The sequence below is a fragment of the Grammomys surdaster genome, unplaced genomic scaffold, assembly GCF_004785775.1.
Source record: "Grammomys surdaster isolate TR1022 unplaced genomic scaffold, NIH_TR_1.0 188, whole genome shotgun sequence".
NCBI classification, from domain to species: domain Eukaryota; kingdom Metazoa; phylum Chordata; class Mammalia; order Rodentia; family Muridae; genus Grammomys; species Grammomys surdaster.
Window position 1 is genome coordinate 9182427 of NW_021604633.1, and position 21709 is coordinate 9204135.

Consider the following 21709-nt stretch of genomic DNA (forward strand, 5'->3'; position numbering starts at 1 on the left):
ACATATACATATGTATGTATGTATATGTATATATATATATATATATGTATGTATGTATATATGTGTGTGTGTGTGTGTGGAAAGAGAGAGAGAGAGAAACAGGGCCATTTCATCCAGCCCAGGTTGACCCTCCTGACCCTCCTCCTCTCTCTATACTTTCCCTGCCACAGTCACACAGCTTACTTTTCTTTTATAATTGCACTTTAAAAATTCTTGCAGAATTCTTTGTTCAGCTCTGTGCTCCATTTTTTAATAGGGTTCTTTGATTGTCTAGAGTCTAATTTCTTCAGTTCTTTGTGTACCTTGGATATTAGCCCTTTATCAGACGTAGGGTTGGTGAAGATCTTTTCCCAATCTGTTGGTTGCCGCTCTGTCCTATTGACTGTGTCCTTTGCTTTACAGAAGCTTTGGAGTGAATGAGTATAAATTACAATTTGAAAAAAAATAAATAAATTATATTTAAAAAAAGAAACATAAATAAAATATTAAAAAAAAATTCTTGCAGGTACTTCTGCTCCTGAATCTCACAGCTGTGATGTAAGGCTGAAGTCGGGATGGCTGTTAGTTACCCCAATTATTTCATTTCCATATAATTAAAATCACCATGTTCTTAAATGTTCTTCTGTCTTTACCATTTTATATTATCTTACTTAGGTGATATTCAAAAAGAACTGTTTCGTTGTGTGGAAACCTGTATGATTTCATCCTAGCAACTCCTGAGCCAGGGCCCTATACCACAGACTGGTCAGAGCCCGAGTGCATGTAGTGAGCACTTTTGTGGATAAACTGTGAGAACCCCGGAAAAGGAAGGAGTTTGGAACGGGACTTGAAGAATAATAAACGAAGCAAGGACAGCAGAGGAGAGAGCAGGGGATCACAGCAGGCGCAGAGTTGATCAGTGTAACATTTTAAGAGAAGAAAATGTTTGGAGGAAGAAGGGGAGAAAATGCTTGAGTTTGAAAACATCCTGTGAAATGATAATTTGTTTTAAAACATCAACGATGAAGAGGAGGCAAAGGAGAGAGAGGAGCACTTCCTCCTGTAGAAGGGAAAGAGGAAAAAGCAGAGAAGAGACTAGCAGTAATGACACTTCTTTAACCGCAACGGCACTGTGCTCGCCTCCAAACTGGCTACTCAAAACCTTCACTATCAAGACACAGGGTTCTTCAAATTAGATAAAAATCCACAGGAAAGGGTCAGGTGGAGACACCTGTGTGCTGAAGTTCAGATACCCCAAACACATTTAGACTCAGTGAAAAAGCCTAGTTTAAAATAAAACGTAACAAACAAACCACTTAGGAAAGCATCTGTAGGGGCCCCACAGACTGGACATCTGTACAAGTAAGCACGGAAGCCACACCTCACGTACTTCCTGAGACAAAAAGGGATGGATTAGCCAGGCAGTGGTGGCACACGCCTTTAATCCCAGCACTTGGGAGGCAGAGGCAAGTGGATTTCTGAGTTCGAGGCCAGGGCTACACAGAGAAACCAACCAACCAACCAACCAAACAAAACACCACCATCAACAACAAAAAAGGATGGACTGCAATACCATAAAACTAAGACAAAATCTGTAATTCCAAATGGAGGACTCAGTTCCTATAAACTTGTGATTATACAGATATTAAAAATAAATATTGCTTGTTTCTTCTAAATTTTGCATCTCTCATGGGGTTCTCAAAATGCAATTGCTAATACTTTTGTTCACTTAACAATAGCCGTTTATTGTACTTAGAGAGGAGACTGTGGACTTTGTTTACAAATGGAAATAATCTGTCAATGTTTAAGCTGCCCCACCATTTGTATCCAAGCTATTTCACCTCTATCAGACTATTCCTTTGACTCTCCTCTCTAAACTTGTTCTGGCTAAAAGAGAAACAGGTCAACCAAGATTTTTAAAAAAAACCTGAGGAGTAAGGTCCGATCTGGGAGAACCAAGACCAGCTGCCTATCCTGAAACAGTCACACTTCCTTTCAAAACAGAAGGTAGCTTCAGACCATGGCCTCTTTCCTCTGTGCCTGGTTGAAACATCTGGGTCTGAACCATTGCTCTCAGTACCCAGGAAACAGTAGTCAGTATTAACTTCTGTGCAGCCCTTCGGGTTCCTGTATCCTTAAGTAAGCAGTAGCCAGGATTTTTGTGGCTAGCCTTTTGGGTTCTTGTATTCTTAGGTGCTTCTCTAATTTCAGAACAGGTACAAATGGGACGAAGGGGTTTGTAAGACATCAGGTTGAATTTCCTAACATGTTCTCCCCACAACTAACCAGGCAGCTAAAAAAATATGAACCCTTCCATTTGAGACTAGTGAAAACGACAGCCTTTTCCCCTTCATAAAAAGCAGCATTTCCCCCGTCTGTCATGAGTCCCAGGTCACTAGTAAACACATAAAGTCATTTATGAGTTCTGTAAATTTGTTGAAAAGTCAAGGTTTTGCTGTTCTACATAGTTTAATTTTCCCAGATGTATTTCTTACATTCATGTCTAAGGAAAGGGAGAGGGGTGTGCTCTTCTCGACTGCCCCTCCTCTGCTCATTTCCAATCATATTTTATTAAAAACTATAGTCTATTAGTTGGCATTTCCTAAACAGACTGATTGCTTCTGAAAAGAACAGTGCGAGCATTGGTGTTGCTCTGCTGTGCCATGACTGACAGACACATTGCTGTTTTCCCCGTTTCATTTCCTGCAACATTTAGCTGGCAAATACAGAGCAAAGTTTACTACTGTAACTATTTGTGTGTTTTCAAATAAACTGCCTTTCAGGAAATACTTCTCAAAATGCAGGAGTATTTTGATTCTAAACTTAAAAAAAAATAATAATCCTATGACCAGCAAGTGTTAGTGTGTGACTGCCCAATCCTCAATTACCTGCCACCTCAAACACTCGCTTCTTGAATGAAGTGACAAGATTTCCATCCTTCCGCCTGAGTAAGGGGCTGCTTCTCCTCTCTGCCACTTTCTGTTTTAACCTGGACCGCACCTTCAAGTTGGGCTCTGAGGCTGGGGATTGAGACAAAGAAAATAGATAAAAATTAAAAAATAAAGAGCCAAATGCTCCTGTGTCCAAATGTAAAAAAAAAAAAAAAGAGTAATGCCAATCTTCACCCAGTATAATATTCTCAAATTAAAAACCCAAGCATATAAGTAAGATGTTAACTCTAAATTAATCAAACAGACAAATATAGTAATCATTTTATAAAGTAAATTCCATCTTTCCCTTAACATGAATGTGAAGTAGAAGCAAAATTAACTTTTCTACTTAACTTTTATCTAGCACAACTGTAATTGTTAATGGGAGGTTTAATCCCTAATTACGGGTAGGTCTGAGTAAGATTTATTACGCTTCATTGGCTGGCCTCCTAATTCTCTCAAGACTGAAATTCAATAACCACTAAAACAGTAACTTAATGTGAGGTTGGACACTCTGACCTGACTCCTGGTAACAAGAAGACACCTCCACAGAGCATAATTTATGTCTAATTCTGACTCCTGAAATACGTCTTTGTCAGAAGCTTCTAACCTAAAACTTTGGGAAAACATATTCTACAGAATAACACAACAAGAACTGGCATCCCTGTGAGTAACTCCTTCCATGTCCTCAGAATCCCACCAGGAAAAAAGGAAGCTGACCAAGCTGGAATTGAAAGTTTGCAGTTAGGGTGTATGCTTGAAAATGCAAACTCCCCTAACCCATGTGTATGGTACTATTTCTTTGGCTATATTATTCCAAATAGTGAATCTATATGGTAGTGATCTGTTATATTTTCAAAAAATTATGTTTAAAGAATGGAGGCGCTGAAAACCATCTTTGTGTAGTAGAAATATATTGCATGTGTGGTTGAGGATGGTGGTGTGATCGCAAGGCTGTTTCTGATGAAAATAAACATTTTATCATGTTTTCTATGTTATAACACCATCCTAAGTATTTTGTCAATACTAACTTGCTTACACATAAAACATGGAATGGTATAGACTCTATCTGTAATGTTATAGTATTGACAAGGAAGTCAAACTACAGAGGATAAATAACTTGTCCAAGCTACAGAGGTGATGGGAGGAAGTCAGGGATGTATCCAAGCACCCTGATCTACCCTGAACATACTTTTCCCTACTTTTCCTTACAGAGGAACCTCATACATAATGCAAGATAACTTTTGTAAAGTGCCAATGATTGCCCACACTAGACCCAATGTTCCTGGAGTTTCTCATCAATGAACTCTTTCCTTTTAAAGAAGAGTAGCAGTAGATCTCAGCACACACACCCCAAGACATCAAATATCTGTATTTGTTTGCTCTCTTGTTCTCTTCCCTGCAGTGGTCAACTTAAACTGAGAAGTATTGCATTTCTCAGATAAAAATATAACACAAGCTCTTTATTTTTGTGCCATGTATTTGATATTGTGCCTGAAAGCATTGACATTATAGAAACAAAGGACGGTGAGTCCCCCAATTTTTACTATAATGGCATGTCTCTGTTTTTCCTATGACCTACTCAGAAAAAAAATAAAAATCTGAGATTGTTCTCTGACTGAGATCTATTCAAAAGTTTCAATGAAGTCTAATGGATTAAACATTAAAAATTGGATGCCCAGAAGGAACAAAACCACTGACTTAGCACTTCATGAGGCAGTGGATGGGAGACTTGGGATGCTTATTGGTGGCCTCAGCCCAGTACATCCTGCCTTTGCTTCCTCCCTGAATGTCAGTGATCCATGACTTTAGAACTGAAGAACCAGTTGGTCCTTCACCTTCAGCTATGTGAATGGCTTCTTGTTCTTGCCAATTGCTGGGTGCCTCTACATCCATGTAACCCTGTTTACTTCCATTTAAACAGCATTTACAATCAGCAGTGAAATAAGTTCCGTAGTCTTTCTCCCTTTTTCTTATCCATCCATCACTTTCTTGGCATCAGTGACTTAGCTCTAATCAATAGGGTTCTTTATAAGTTGCAATTAATAGAGAATTGAATGGAATAATGCCTCATACAAGATAAGCCATTGGTTGTTTCTAAATCAGAGAAGATATTTCTCCAGAGATATTTGGTGATGTTTGAAACATCACTGGTCATCCGTATGGGAAGATGATACTAGCATTAACATGTAAGAGCCATAGGTACTTCCAGTCGTCCAATAAGCTGAGGATAATTGTCCCTCAATGACAAGGAATTATCTAGGCCCAAAGGTCAGTAGTGTAAGAAACCCCAAGGGGTCAATCATTCATTAGGAGCTGTCAGTAACTATACCACCATGGGATGGATAAAGCAGGCAATAAAAACTGTGGGAGAATGTGAAAATTTTGAGCAAAAAAGGGAAAGTGATCAAAGATTGAGGAGTGGTAATAGAGTCTTGATAACTAATTAATTTATCCTTGGAAATTATTTCTTAAAAGTTTTAAATCTATTAATATTCTTTTCTAAGTCTTTTCACAGGATATAACTATGTGTATTTACAGGATAGAGTATGATGATTTTGAACCTGTATATGTTGTGTATTTATCAACTAAAAAAGACCCAGTTTTCCTTTATCTCAAACATATGAGTTCTCTGGGGTGAGAACATTCAAACTTTTCTCTGGCAGTTGTTTTGAATTACATGATGCAACACTGTTAATTATAACCACTCTTTATGAGGCAGAACACCAACCAATATCTCTGCTACCATGCTGTGACTTTTCATTCATTAACTCATCCTCCTCTGTTCCCCAGAGCTTTTGGTAACATATATTCCACTGTGTTCTACTATGACTTCAGAATTTGCAAAGGAGTAATTGTGCAAGTACTACTGATATTTATGTTGGAAGTAAGCCTGGCCAACTTCTTTTGGATGGTCATATTTCCATATTTATGTATGTATGTATGTATGTATGTATGTACACACATTATATATATAGTGTATTTATAAACATTATATTTATACACATACTAAAAACTGGAACATAAACTTATATTTGAAAAATTTGCTATTTACATGTTTTTGAGGAAAGGCCCTATGCAATGGTTCTAGCAAAAGCTTCTGTCCAGATTTCAGTGATTTTAAGTCACCAGAGACAGTAGAATGTCAGTGGTGAGGATGAGAATGTAATGACAGACAGCCCTCAGCACTCACACTGGTGCTCACAATGATAAAAACAGCTGGGCAAGAGGAGTAATGACCAGTTCTTTTGTCCTTGGAGTTGCTTTCACTTTCAATGCTCTGATCTCTGTGAAGGCTCGAGATATCCATGCTCCTCCTTTACCAATCCTCAGAGGTTAGAAGGAAATGACTACTTTCAGAGAAGGCTGGTTGCACTAATCACCTTTTCATCTCTACCCCATAGCTGCCCTCCACATTTCAATTCATCTGCCCAAAGAAGGCCTAAGTTTTAGTTTATGTGTCACCTGAATGTGAACATTTGCTCCCTCAAAAACCATACATCAAAAATTATGTGTAAGATCATGGGTTGGAAAGGTAATAACATAGGCAGAACAACCCTAGGACTTTTTTCTTATCTCATTTCAAAGAATGAAGAGCAAAAGTCAGCACACACATCTGAATAATGTTTCACGGAGATGTTTTACAACATTATTCTCCTCCTCTTGATGATGCAGAATGTGATCAGGGAGGCTGTGCAAGAGAATCAAGTCAGGAGATGTATCACAAGCTGACTACTAGAAGCACAGGTTAACCGGTCAGAAATCCTTGGTACAGCATCAGGATTCAGGCAGGGAAATAGTAGAAGTGGTGTGTGACAGGGTGTTTAAGTATGACCCAGGGACAATCATGATTTGCATTTGTATAAATACATACAGACCCATACAAAATCCTATGCAAGTGTGCAGGACTCTGACACAGGCAGGCCCAAATCAAACACCAATGCTAATCCTTTCATTGGCTAACTCTAATCATGGGAGGGTAGATTAATCTCAGCAAATTATTATATCATCTATGAAAGAACAGTAACAGTGTTGTTCATTACATGTCATGGGAAAAGATTGTGAGGGAGTTCTCTCTGAATGTCTCATGTGGCTCACATACGACTAAGGAAATTATACTAAAATAAAATAGAACCAATAAAATGAAAATGTAAGAAGAAGGTTGTGTGCCTACAACTGGTAGATACAAGCTTAATGCACTATCTATTAAAACAATAAAATCAATAATTTGTTGTGGATGGGTCTGGTGCTGTTTGTATTTTGATGTAAATTCTGCTCTCTTGGGAGGGGCTGTGGACAAGGAGTGAGTCACATACTCAGGTGACTTGTGAACCATTCCATTCCCTAATGAATAATGGAGCCAATCACTGAGCAAGTAGGAGGGACTTCCAGGTTGAATAGGGGAAGAGAGGAAGAAGAGAGGACAGGATAGCATTAGGGCAAGATGTAGCTACTTGTGTCTCCTGGTTTATGGCAAATCTGCCAGGATTCGCTATCAGAGGATGTATATTTAATATGCCTTACAAGATTAGCATTCTAGTTGTTGTGCCCAGAGATTAAGTTACCATTGTTTTTAAGCTAAGTTTGTTTGGTATTCTTGCAAGGACTCAACTGAGTTCAATAGAGAAAGGTAATGGCAGCAAAGCATGGGTTTGCCTGATGTGCACCAGAAAGGCCGTGAGGGTTTTGAAGCACAGGGCTGGCATGGTAGTGAGGAAACTCAGCAAGTTGGGTAGAGAGATTTTGGAGCTCTGATGCCATGTGTCCCGCTGGTGCCATGTGTCCCACTGGTGCTGGGTATAGTACTGGAACTGCTGTTCATTTTTTTAATACTTCCTGCAACAATAATTCTTTTTTAGACTTTCATTATTATTATTTAAAGTACTTTTATTAGAAGCTGACCACATATTTTCTTTGATTTTTTCAAAGTATAAATTCTACTCATTACTTTTCTGTAATATATCACTTCCTATTGAGAATGAGTACCTACTGTGTGCATTTTGTCTTGGTTAAGTTTAGAAGTATAAAATATTATTTTATTTTGTGTATAACATATTTTGCTTGCATGCTTATCTGTATATCAAAGTGACAGGCCCATAGAGATCAGAAGATGGAAGTAGAGTGTTAGATGATTTTGTGCCACGATGTAGATGCTGGGAATTGAATCTAGGTCCTCTGGAGAGAAGCCAGAATTCTTATCTGTTAAGATACCTCTCTAGCCCCCATACCCAGTTAATGTTTAATCTTAAGTAATGAATATTCTTTATACTAATAATTTTATCATAAATATTCACTATCACACATCATGGAATGCAGAAAAGCTCCATTAGGAATGATCATAAGAATAAAGGAGCCACTGAGTTTTAAAAAAAAGATCCTGATGTGGCCACTTCTTGTAACCAGGCAAGACTCCCAATTGAAGAATAAGACAGCAACCCACCCATGAAACCTTCAACCTCAAATGTATCCTGCAGGTACAAAGACACAGCAGAGAAAGAGGAGAAAGAGGATATGGCCAACCAATGACTGGCCCAATATGAGACCCATCCCATGAGCAAGAACTAATCCCTGAAACTATTAATGAGACTCTGCTTTGCTTGTAGATAGAAGCCTATCAACTCTCCTCTGAGAGGCTCCACCGAGCAGCCATGGAAACAGATGCAGACACCCACAGGTAAACATTAGTTGGAGTTTGGGGAATCTTGAAGAAGGGTTGGAGTAAGGATGGAGGAACCCAAAGAGGACAGGCACACTACAGAAAGATCAACATAGTAAACTAATCTGGACCCTTGGGCTCCCTGAGACTGAACCACCAACCAAAGTATTAGCATTGGCAGGACCTAGGCCCTGTGCACATATGTAGCAGATGTGTGACCTGTTTTTAAGGCCCCAACAACTGGAGTAGGGCCCATCCTTAAAGCTGTTGTCTGCCTGTGGATCTGTTTCCCTTTACTGGACCGCCTTGTCCACCCTCAGTGGGAGAGGATGCGCCTAGTCTTTCCGTGACTTGATGTGCTGTGGGGAGTGATACTGAGGGGAAGGGGAAGCTTCCCATTCTCAAAGGAGAAGGGCCTGGGGGAATAGGGGTAGCATTTGTGTGTGAGGGGGTACTGGGAGGAGAAGGAGCTGACATTGGGATGTAAATAAATCAATGAAATAAATCACGTATGCAAATAATTTCTAAAACAATTTCAAAATATTAATTAGGATGATTGTTAATCAAGAAGACACATTAGATGAGTAAATATTTTGTTATACTAATGAGTCTTTGGGAAATTCAAGGAGTTAGTACACTTGCCATGAATGTTTAGCTCTATGATTACAGGAGAAAGTCAAGACTCTAGTACCAATTTCTGAACTCTCTGTGGCATTGTTCATTCTTCCCTGTTAACACTGGGCATCTGTCAGCCCCCACACATGACATTTCCCTTTCTGAGTTTTTTCTTTTTTTTGGTTTTTTGAGACAGGGTTTCTCTGTGTAGCCCTGGCTGTCCTGGAACTCATTCTGTAGACCAGGCTAGCCTCGAACTCTCGAACTCAGAAATCCGCCTGTCTCTGCCTCCCAAGTGCTGGGATTAAAGGCGTGTGCCACCACCACCCGGCCTGAGTTTTTTCTTGCTGTTCTTTACCTATACACTGTCTTAGGAAGTGATGGTTCTAGCACTCTGTAACTTGAAAAAGGACAGTCTATCACTTGCTCAATTTGTGTCTTGTATGGAGATTATGCTTCCTGGGGTGACTCTCGCTTAAGTCTCCTTCTCACTTATTCTTGTGTTGTAAATAACTCGTCAAGATATATACCACCATTATGAAAGACACTGGAGAGGTCCAGGATATTCAAACCTAATTAATTAAAAAAATCAGATCCTTGGGCATGGTGGCCCAATCTTGTAATCCTAGTGCGTGGGAGACACAGCAAGAAGGACAAAGAGCTTCAGAATAGCTAAGGCTATGTAGAAAGATCTGATTGAAAAAAGTCTTATGCAAATTACTTAATTAAAAGGTATATAATTAGACAAACATGAATCCTTCAAAGAGGTATTCAGTATATGCAATAAGAGCATTACAACTTGTAGCCCACTTGGCTGGTATAATATTCATCTTTAACGTTACAAATAATGGTTTCTACAGTGTAATATTATTTCTAATTGTAGCCACTTCAAATATGAAATTCATACATAAAATTCTTTAAAAAACATTTGAGGGGGCTGGAGAAATGACTCAGTAGTTAAGAGCACCGAATGCTTTTTCAAAGGTCCTGAGTTCAATTCACAGCAACCACATGGTGGTTCACAACCATCTATAATGGAATCTGATACCCAATTCTGGTGTGTCTGAAGACAGCTCCAGTGTAGTTATATAAATTAAAATAAATAAATAAATAAATAAATAAATCTTTGAAAAAACAAACAAACAAACAAAAGACATTTGAGGGAAGTTTGATTCTGAATAACTAGTCACATTTGTGGCAATATGTCAGTGCCATTTCCTACAGATTCCACTTTAAGAAATTTCACAGCACATGACTTTCTGTTCTCTCATTTCAAATATGCTAACATTGTCTCCTTTTAAAAAGAGAGTTATTCCTTTTCAAAATTGGTAAACCTTACTTACTAGTATAATCTATGGTAAATCTCTTGAAGTTTTCATTATATAATATTTATTGCTGTTTTTCTGATTATACAAACATATATGTTTTGGATGTTGAAAAGTAGACCAATTAACATACTCCAATAACACATTTCTTTTGTATTTTGCATGTCAAAATTATGAAAATGAGAATCAAATAATGTATATGATTCTGTTTATATAATAATATTTTTTGTCCTGTCCCAGGTACTTACGTATTTTTTAAAACAACTTGCATTTACTTTGCTTTTCACTTAAGAATCTGACATAGGAAGAGGTTCATGCTATTCATTAATACAATAGAGGTTTTGCCTACAACTCAGACTATCTATAAAACATGAATGATGCAGTGACATTTGTTATACTGTGTTATCTGAAGGATAACAATAACAAGAAGAGCCTACACATTCAATAGGAAGGCAGTTGGATGAATCTGTCAACACTGAGGGTGTCGATACCTGCCTGAGTATTATACTACATAGTAAAGTAAAGGGTAAATGAAAGGCAAAGGTGGATTTACGATTGCTAGAAGATTCCCCTGGCTTTGACTGGACCCTCAGTTGTCACACAGTTTTTCTCTACAGGTATAAAAGAAAACCAGTGCACTTCAGATTTCACAGCTTGTGAAAAGCAAGATGGGTCACTTTTTTTTGAAAGTGGAGGTCTACATCAGAAACTATTGGCAAAATTCAGAAGGCAGAAAATGCAGGAAAAATGAACATAGGGAGATTCCACAAAGATGCACAGCCCTGATGACATGTAATTTTAGCCCAGCATGACTAATTCCACACTTTGACATGTAGATCTGTTAGATAATAGATGTGATTTTTTTCTCTTACTACTTTGGTTTATAGAAATCTGTTAGCATAATCATGCCCCATTATAACTCAATAAAACACTGAAGAAATCATTGAAATGATATTTCTTTTGCTTTAGAAGAGAATTATGGAGAATTTCAGCATGTTTTGCCTTTCTAGGTCAACCAGGAGCTTGAAAGTCAATGGGGTTTAGGAGAAGACACCATACTTCTTCATAGGGGTTTTCCATGAGAAACTGAAAGGCAAAGTAGAGAGGCTCTATTATCATCAGACAAACATGCCATGGTACTAACATGGCTTTAATGAGAACATATTATTTGGCAGTTAAAATTTTTAGTTAGAGATGTGGTTAGAACAGATTTTTGCAAAGTTTATATATTACAGAGCCTCAAAGAACAACTTGTTTGTTTGTTTGTTTGTTTGTTTGTTTGCTAAAAACAGTTCTGTTTCAGGTGGTTTAAATGTCATGCTTTTCTTAGGGGTAGTAAAAAAACGAATATGACTGAGATTCCTATTTTTGGCTTTAATTATATGCATGAGTACTAAGCATCTGACAAGAAGAAGAATGATATGATCCTCTCATCAGATGCCTACTGAGCATTTATTCTGTACATTTATTCTGTTTATCCTTGGATTACGGAAGAAACAATAAAGACTTGAGGAAGGTGATCAGTTCTTAAAGAAAACAAACAAACAGGTGGGAAAATATATCACTCTGGAAAAGAGTAGAGGCAGGAAATGGAGCCAAAGATGAGTCTAGTGGTCAAGTTTGTATTGTTTAAACAGAAGCAGTAAAAGAATAAAATCTGGAGGCATAAATGTTGGGAGCCAAGATGAGACAGGCTACTTCAAAACTATTAAGGATAAATATCTCAGAAAGATCTACCAGGGGTCCATCAAAGGCATGAAATCTAAAACTGTGGATAATATCTTAGTGATGAATACTGGAAAAGAGTATGAACCCTGAGTTCCATCCAGAAAATAAACTTGTCCAAAATTCTAATTGGTATCTACAGTTGCGGATTCAGATCTCAGATTATGTTTCTGGAATGTTCAGCGAATACTTCAGAAAATGTGGTAGAGGGCTTATAAAAGCCAGAGATTGGAGCCTACTGCTGTCTTTATGGGAATTTTAATCCAGCAACATGGCTGCTCTGACAAAGGATCACATCTAAAGGCCTTATAGGTCTGTGTGATCTCACTGGAATGCAGATGCTGCACATCTTTAATACCTCTGGCTGGAATGTAGGTATGAACTTAGTACATACCTTTAATCCCTAACAATGAATGTAAAGTTGGTTTGTAGACTGAAGCAGCTATATTTGAAAGTGCAGTCTAATTGAGTGACAGACAAAGTGACAAATCAGGGAAAGTTTTGATGGAATGAGTCAGAGATAGGATATAACCAACTCTTAAGAAAATTGTACAGGAAAGAGGTTCCTTTTTTTTTTGAACTCTTTTTAAAAATTTATTTATTTTTTTTCAAATCGTAAATTTAATTATTCACACAGGGGTTATAAACACAAAAAGGCAGGACGTGGGGAAGGGGATGACACTGGAGTGTGGGTGTTCAGGGGGAATACAGATACCTTTCAGAACAGATTATGGGCTGGGTGAGGGTTCAGGGGATAGGTCGCTATGACTCTGCCTATGATTCACTTTTCCTTATCTAAGTTGATATTATCTGCTAAGGCTACCTATTTACAAGGTCTATGACTACTCAGGCTGGTAAATTACTACAAAAGCTGCCTGTTTACATTAGCTTATAGCCATCTGTTTCAATGTTTTTCCACTGAGACCCAAGACTTGGTGTTAGTATACATGTATGACAGGCCTATTGCTGATTTTAGGCCTATGGCTGATTTTAGGCCTATGGCTGATTTTAGGCCTTCAGTGTGCAAGCAGGGCTGCCCCTGACATCTCCTCCCTTCTTTAAGTATAGAAGGGCTATGGCAATTCTAATCTTGCAAAGGCAGGGATAGAGGCCTGACCTCCAGTAATTGAAGGGGACTTTGTAATGGCTCCGGTCCCCCTGTCATTGTCCAGTGAGACATGAGGGCCAAGGAAAGAGGTTTCTTAAGAGAGTAGCATATGCGCGTGTGTGCACGCAGTGGGGGGGGGGAGCAGTTAGTTTTATTGGGGCAGTTTTACAGAGTTAGGTTGCAAGTGAAGACAGAACTAGCCAGAAAAAGAGAAAGAGCCATAAAACGAGCAGGCTGTCATAGTTTGAGGCCACACAGAGCAATTCAGTCAGATGTGGAGAGAAGCCAGTTTTAATCAGTAAGCTTGGAGGGGGGTTGGGCCAGAACATCTGAGTTGAATCAGCCAGCAAGAATTTAGAAAGAGTTAGAAAGGGTGAGCTTATTGAGCAGTAATTCTTTGAGATGACAATTACACCTAGTAAATAAAAATTACTTTCACAGTTTTTAATCACTGTTTTATGGACATTCATGAACCCGTAACAGTGGTTACCTGCTTAAGACTTACACAAAATTAAGTCAGCCAACAGAGGGAGATTATTTGTTTTTGTTTTTGATTTTTTACATTTTTGTTCTTGTTGTTTTAGTGTGGCTTCTGGTAAGTTGCTCATGTGCCAGTAGACAGTCCTACATGCTTGTCACTCATGTGTGTATGTATCACTAACTGGACTTAGTTAGTTTAATGAAAGAAAAATTACATGAAGCTAGGAGGGGATATGCTTGGGGTCATGAGGGAGGATACGATCAGAATACATTGTATATAGTTATAACATTTTCACATAAATAAAGACTATTAGGAAAATTTTAAAAGTTTCAGAAAGCAGGGCAGAATTGTAGGCACCTCATGTTTTAAGGTTTCTTCTGTGAGAGATGCATCAGCAAAAACAGAGGGAAGAAGTGTAGCTTGTAAGGCAGACAGACAGAGTCAGTGAAGTCAGAGCTTGAGAGAAAGAAAGAGAAGCTGAGAATGCCTAAGTCAAATAATCATGCAAACTCATAAAACCAAAACCTAACGATTTAGAGACGCAGAAAGTTCTGGAAGTCCTTTTAGAATATTGATCTGGGTATAAATTTGATAACATCATCAACTAGCAAAGGAACTTCTCTAGAATAATGCTGAATAAGCATTACTCTGAACCCACTCATGTAGGCAACAGTAAAACAACTCTAGTTTTGATACCAAAAGCAAGAAGAGAAGTACATCCTTTATGAACGGGTTTGGAAATAGTATTACAGGAGTATGTCAACCAGAAGGCTTGGACAATGATCACATTTATTAAGACAATGGTTAAGTAAAGCCTCTTAGTACCATACTCTGAGCAATTGAGAACCAAAGACTATGTCTTAATCTATTCTATGTTCTCGACATAACCACAGCTTCTGGTTGAGCCAAAGTGCAGAATTAAAAGTTTGCTTTCATTTCCTTGGTCTCCTGTTTTATTCAGGAAGTATTTGAATAGGTGAACTCTGAAAATATTCTATTTGAATAGCTTGAATTAGAAGATTGATTAGTCATGAAATTCTCGTTTTCATTCCCCCCCCCTCTGCAATACTTTGGAATATGCATTTCAATATAATTTCTATAATAAGGTTGAACAATACTTTCTAACCAGTATAAATTCTCAACCTGTAACATGGGAAAATTTCAAACTCATTGTCCATGACGACTTCTTGTATTTTGTCATTTAGTTAGACAGAGGGGGTGGGGTTGAAACCTAACAAAGAGTCATAGTGCTTCTAAAGGCACCCCCTTCTCTTACTGAAATGTATTTTTTTCTGAGACCTCATATGATTAATCTCTTGGATGTCCTGATTAGGTTCTCCAAATTCTAAAATTGACTCCATGTACTTTAAAGGAAGCGTATAATGCTACCATGCTACCTTTGGGTTTCTGGCAATTTATCTCTCTTCCTGCATTCTGCATCACAGGTTTTCATCACTGGAACTTATATTTTCTTTCCTAATTTAGATCCCTGAATATTAGCCTAATTGTGCAGATCATCCCTAATGTCTATCATTTTCTCTTCTAGGCTGCTTATAAAATCATGTCTGTGTGTGCGTGTCTGCAATAAGTAGGGATATCATTTCTTCAAGAAAGCAAATAGTACTATAGTAATAAACCTAGAGTAAAAAATTTATAAGTAAATAAAAAGAAGTAATTTTTGCTGCATGTTTAAGTAACTATAATGGAAACATAGATCAGTCTTTAAAAACATCAGTAAGAGCTAGATAATTACTCTTCAATTCAGATTTTGAAAATAAACTTTTGTAGATAGAAACTTCAATCTAATATATTTTGTCCCTATTTTACTTTTGTAAAATGCTGCATGTTGCAGATCAAAATATAGGTTGCATATTCGTTTATGGCAAACAAATTTGGAAAATTCAACTTTAAGTGAAAATGTTTTATTTTTAGAATAGTTTGTTTGAAAAGTTAAATATTTAGATGATAAAGAACATATCAATTTGTGGCTTTAAATAATTTCCTTCCAATAGAAAATATCTGTCTTGGCCTCCATTCAGTGATAATTCCAAGTGCACACGTTATTTTAAAGTATCCAGAACATTTTGTACGATTGCACTAAAGTTAGTTTGCAAATGGTACATGTTAAGTAAATTTGACTTTCTGCTTTTAGTATAATGAATACAATGCAGTTCTTCCCTTTACAATGATACTAAATAGCTAATGTTAATAATAAAAAAGCACAAAGCTTGCTGTTCAAGCCTGCACTGCACCTGCTGCTCTAGTACAAAGAGTGAAGACTGAATTAAAGCCCTGCACCCCCAAATGTGCCTGTGACTGTAAGCCAGCAAAAACAAGGAGATACATACACGGGATTATTTTATGGGTCATTAAGCTATGTAGATAGGATGCTTAGAATACGATCTAGTACAAAGAAAGAAAAGTTATCTACTCCTATTACAAAAGAGAGAACAGTTAATCACTCCCATCACATAAATGTATCTGTCCATTAACCTGTATCATTCTCTTGAAACTTGATTTTTTGATGTGACTGAATATCACATCAACACAAGCTGCCACTTTCTTGCTTGTTGATATGTCATAATGTGGAGAAACGCAGTGCTTGAAGGTAAGACACCACCATAATCACGCTTCCTCTTGATGTCCCTCTTGACAGTATGCGTTCTTTATTACCCAACCATAGTTTATATCATGAAAGCTACAGAGCATGTCACAGAGGAATATGGTATTTATTCCATAAGCAATACACAACTGCAAAATGAAGACCTTAAAGGACCAAATGATATTCATAACATTTAAGAACTAAATAAAATCTGTGCTTTGCACCAATGAGAGGTTTGCACATATTTATATGGTGCAGTAGTTGGTTATTTAAAAAAAGTGTTTTCAAAATAGCACAGCTGCATCACATAAAAATAATGTTACCTGCATTGCCTACAGCACAGAACTAAAGCACAAGTCTGGACACTGGAGAAATGGCACTGTTAGGAGAAACAGTATGTATTTGGGAATAACTTAGGAGAAGAAAGTAAACGAACATACTGAACTGTGGACTCCAACACCAATGCTGGGAAGGGGATGGAGGAAGAACCACAGAGTGCTGTATGTGAGTCCTGATACTTAGGGATTTTGTATTTAAACAGTGAGGAGGCAATTGAAATCTAAAGAAACCCACTGAGGAAAAGCACAATGTCTGTTGGGAAATCCACACAAAATTTTGAATAGGAGAGTTGCCAGGCTCATAACTACCCATTAGAGGGAAGAATGCTGGCCAGCCTTTCACTTTCACAAATCTGAGAACCATATAAACTCTATCCAGACATCTCTAGAGAATGGCCAGCTATTCCTCCTGACACTCTTGATGTAATCTTATATTGTAAGAGGGACTGATTCTGGGTTGTTCATGAGCCAGAATGTTCAAGTGAGATAGTCCTTAGAATTTTCCTGAAAAACTAAGTGATAAATGCTTGCTTTTGTGTTCTTAAGGTGTGAAGAGGAAAGTCTGGGGCTCCTGGGGCTCTGTGACAGTATTTAGGCAGCACTGTTATCCAAGAAGCCCTGAAGAATTCTGAATAGGCCTCACTATGTCTAGTAACATTTGAACACAATGGCTTCCTAACATCACGTGAGCATCCAAACACAAAAGGTGCAATTAAGTGACTAGGCCCCTATTTGAGCCAAACTTGTTAGATTTTTGATCTTTCAAATATTACAAAGTATGTTCAGAGATTATTTATGGGGTAGCTTAATTTGCAGTGTGTCCAGTCTTAGGGAAAACAATTTGTTATGATGCTTACAAAGCTCTGAGTGAGATAATGTTTTGTTTTGATTTTTAAGTGACGGTTACCTCACAGCTTTGCCTGCTTTAACACAGCTTTGGCCAATACCTGTGCTGTGTTAAAGGACAGTCACTAGCCACAAGTGACTACTTAAAGTAACTTAAAGTACTCAAAAAAGTTCAATTACAGATAATGCTAGCTCCATTTCCAGTGTCCAGTGCCAAATGGCTATGTGTATCTAGAGGCTACTGAACTAGGCAATAACAGGTACAGAATATTTCCATGACCATTAAAAATTCTACTGGGCAGTTTGCCTCTGTACTATTCATAAGGAGTGATATATCTTAAGGGCAGCTTCAGCATTCCAATAAATTCTGTGACTATTACTTGTACGTATACACAGTATTTTAACATACACACAACAAAACCAAAACATTAAAAATAAAGTAACACAAAATTTATATCTGAAAAATGCAATCACCCCAGTATCTTCTGTTCACTATGTTTTCAGGGGGATTAGACCTTTGTTTTCCCAGAAGAATGCTGACAACCTTGAGATATGAGGTAGCTTCTCATAAGAAGGATGGCTCATAGGCTACATAATCAGCCAGTCAGCCTGTTAGGATTATACTGCATATGTCTGATCGGGACAAACACAAGCTCCTCAATGGCAAACTCTCCCACTGCAAAACGCAGCCTCAGGAGTGGGTTCAGCGCAAAGGCCTTCTTGTCAAGGATTTAAGGTATAACAAGCACATTCTTCAAGGATACTTTTTGTTTGTTTGTTTGGTTTGGTTTTCTTTTGTTTATTCAGACAGGGTTTCTCTGTGTAGTCTGGCTGTTCTAGACTTGAAGACTAGGCTGTCCTTCAACTCAGAGATCTACCTGCCTCTGCATCTAGAGTCCTGGGATTAAAGGTATGTATGATTATACCCCATTTTAAAAGCCAGGAAATTAGAAAGAAAAACATAAAAGCCAATTTGATACGTTGTAATTGGTAGATAACTGCTAACGTTTATTAAAAGAAAATTATAGCAGCCTGTGAGTACAGATACAGAGAGCTCAAAACCACACAAGTTATGGATGAAAGCAGGCTATCCTACATAGAGGCTGATGAAAAGTCTGTGGCATGCTAATTCGAGTGAAAATTGAAGATGGAGTCACCAAGGAGCAAAGTGCTGTATAACAGAAGAGGCTGGGAGATCCGGAGAAAGACAAGGGTCCTTGATGAAAACCTACATATGCCTTAATCAGTTGTTATATGATCTATGAAAACACTAGGAAAGAAGAAGAAGCCACTTAAGACATATGAATGGTAACATCACTCTACATGGCCAGAGTCTCTGCCATGGGGAATACTTTTCTTTCAAAGGAAACAGATAGGTGAATGAAGATGTAAAGAAAACAGCATCATAAATATTTTATCTTTGATATAGTCACTAGTTATGTCTAAAGAAAAATAAGTGGATACATTGTGTGGAACATTTCCCTAGGGTTTCAAGTTCTATAGTTGTGAATTTTACAAATTAAAAAAAAATTTAAACCATCTTCCTGACTTTACAACAGATGGCCAAACATTTTAAGAGCCTTAATTATTATTTTTTGCCAAATTTTCATTCCAAACTTATCTAATATGTCCTGCCTGCTTCTAATTGTGCATTTTATGGGGAATGAAAAGTATTTCATTAGCCTTTGCAAGAGTGAACAATTATATTGAATATGAGATAAGATTATGCAACAGCAGTCATTTTTTCACCCATGATGTTTTCAAGTAATTAACATTTTCTTATCATACTCTTCATGAAATAAAATAATATATTTCCTCATATAATATGATTGGCCTATTCTCATTAGATGAAACATTTGAAATTCAAAACACTTCAATGGTCACAACGTTCAGTGACAAGGTTAAGAAAGGAAATGACATTCAAATTCCTTTAAATTCCATCCTGTTATTAATAATTCTTTTTGCAAACATGACACTACTATAGTGGCCATATAAGTACTGGGATTGCCATATTTCAGGCACCATTCATGGGACTGGCATGCAAGACTTTCATTGCTCACAAGAAAATATGTTCCATAATGTACTTTTAAAAATACTGAAGCTAGAATGGGGATTATATAAATCCAAAGTAAGCAAATTTCTCAGCCATATCCATAGTAGGCCAAGTCATATTACTTCCATATCTTGTCTTTCTAGACTACACTGGCTTTTCTCCATTACATTCTCCTTCAAATAAGTATGTTGACTTAGGCATTCAATCTTCCTTAAGGCTGACTAATTATCCCACAGTTCACAATCGGTACATATCTTAAGCTCTAATTACCTACCACACTAATTGCATATACAATTAGTAAAACCAGTTCTTCATTTATTGAACTATGAATTTTAATTCATTGTCATCAGGAAATTTAATCATACTAAATCTTTGGATCAAATAGTCTTAGGAACATTATTTTCTACTATGATTGCTATTGTCAAAATTTATAGATCATGAATTTATACTCTTCATTTATCACAGGCAATATTACTACTCAAAACTGATTAAATATTATAGTATTTTATACCATAATAATTACCAAGATGAATCAAATATTAAATGCAGTTGCCTTGTATTAATAAATTTTATTTTCAAGGCACCTGATTTTTCTGATTATTGGATAGTCAAAAATGGCTTTCATTTTCTGACCTTATCAGAAGGTCACAGGTTGATTAATACCAGAAAAAAAACATAACAAATTTAGTTCTTATAATTCCCAAATGTATAGTCTAGTTTATCCTCTGTTACACAATATTTAACCACACTTCTTTTTTAATATAACAACTATGATTTTTCTGTTGAGTCCATTACTGAAGTATAAGCGATACATAAATGGGGGAACAGAATAAAAACCATCTCCGTCTTACAACTGTATCAGGTTAGACCTGTGGGAACAGGAGGACAGAGGCTATTTAAGAATGAACTCTCAGTGGAATCTCAAGAAAATAACGATTTGGGGATAGATCACACAGAAACCAGAGAAAACTGAATTCTCTGGCAAACACAGTTTTAGCAAATTGTTTTTAAAAGTGGCCAGTTCCAGCTAAATGACACAAATGTTCATACTGAACATTAGAAAAGAAACTGTAAGGATAGAACTTTTATTTTTCCATTCTATCTTTCCCACTTTCAATAAAATTACAAAAGAAGCAAACAAAAAAATAGGAAAGGAAATAAAAACACAGCTTGAAGAGTCAGCAAAAATACTAGCTTAAACTCAGAGGCAGCACATTTTGGAATCACCTTGAATTTAACAATTAACTACGAGTAATGTATTAAAGTTTCTAATTGAAGAAGCTGAGACTACATCAGAGCAGAGCAGATGGTATCCTTTGCCAGAAACATTGGAAACACTAAGAAGGAAGGAAAAGGAAAATGCTGGGTAGTCAGATGGCTCAGCTGGTGAAGACTCAACATGCTAGAAGGAGAGAACCAACTCCTGCAACTTGTCCTCTGACCTTCACACATGTGCACATGGGCGTGCAAACTCACACATACACCCACACAGAGGGACACAAACAGATAAAGCGTGATACTATCTTTAAAAAACAAACCTCAAAATTAAAAGTCCCAGTGTCAGAAAAAAAGGAGTCTCATTGATAAGCTCATCAGGAGGCAGGACAATGTAGAAGAGAATGAACTTGATGCATATGAACAACAGCTCTCCTTCCACAACAATGAATTAAAAAAATGAAACAGAAGTCCTTCCATTCATATGGCAATAAAACATAGAAGAGGGAGTAGACAGACTGTAAGAACCAAAGATAGCAGACATTTTTAGGGTCTCAGTTTTAAAGGCACAGCAGGGCTGATACACATATGATCTCTCATAAAGACGGCTAGCACAAGACCTGTACAAGCTCAAAGTGGACAAAACCCAGAAGGGAGGAACAGAAATAGCTTTGACAAGAAGCTATTTGCATATAATAGTTGCTAAATGAGGGAAACTCAGTTTCTTCAATGAAAATGACACTGGTATGTCCACCAACCTCCAGGGCATGTCCTGTGCTCAGGAGCGGTTAGACAACATAAGTATTGCACCATAGTTTTTGTTTTTTTTTTTTTTT

General features: G+C 37.3%; 1 protein-coding gene across 12 annotated transcripts in view; it reads right to left on the bottom strand.

Annotated features, from left to right (window-relative positions):
* The window catches only part of Hdac9 (histone deacetylase 9), an 818562-nt gene that overhangs the window by 340102 nt on the left and 456751 nt on the right, over window positions 1–21709 (bottom strand). For 7 of the 12 annotated variants that reach the window (XM_028768866.1, XM_028768862.1, XM_028768861.1 and 4 more), the window contains one exon: window positions 2868–2999. The exons of the other annotated variants lie outside the window; for them this stretch is intronic. In XM_028768866.1, the coding sequence (XP_028624699.1) occupies window positions 2868–2999 (132 nt within the window). The remainder of the gene's footprint in view (window positions 1–2867; window positions 3000–21709) is intronic. 12 annotated transcript variants of the gene reach the window in all.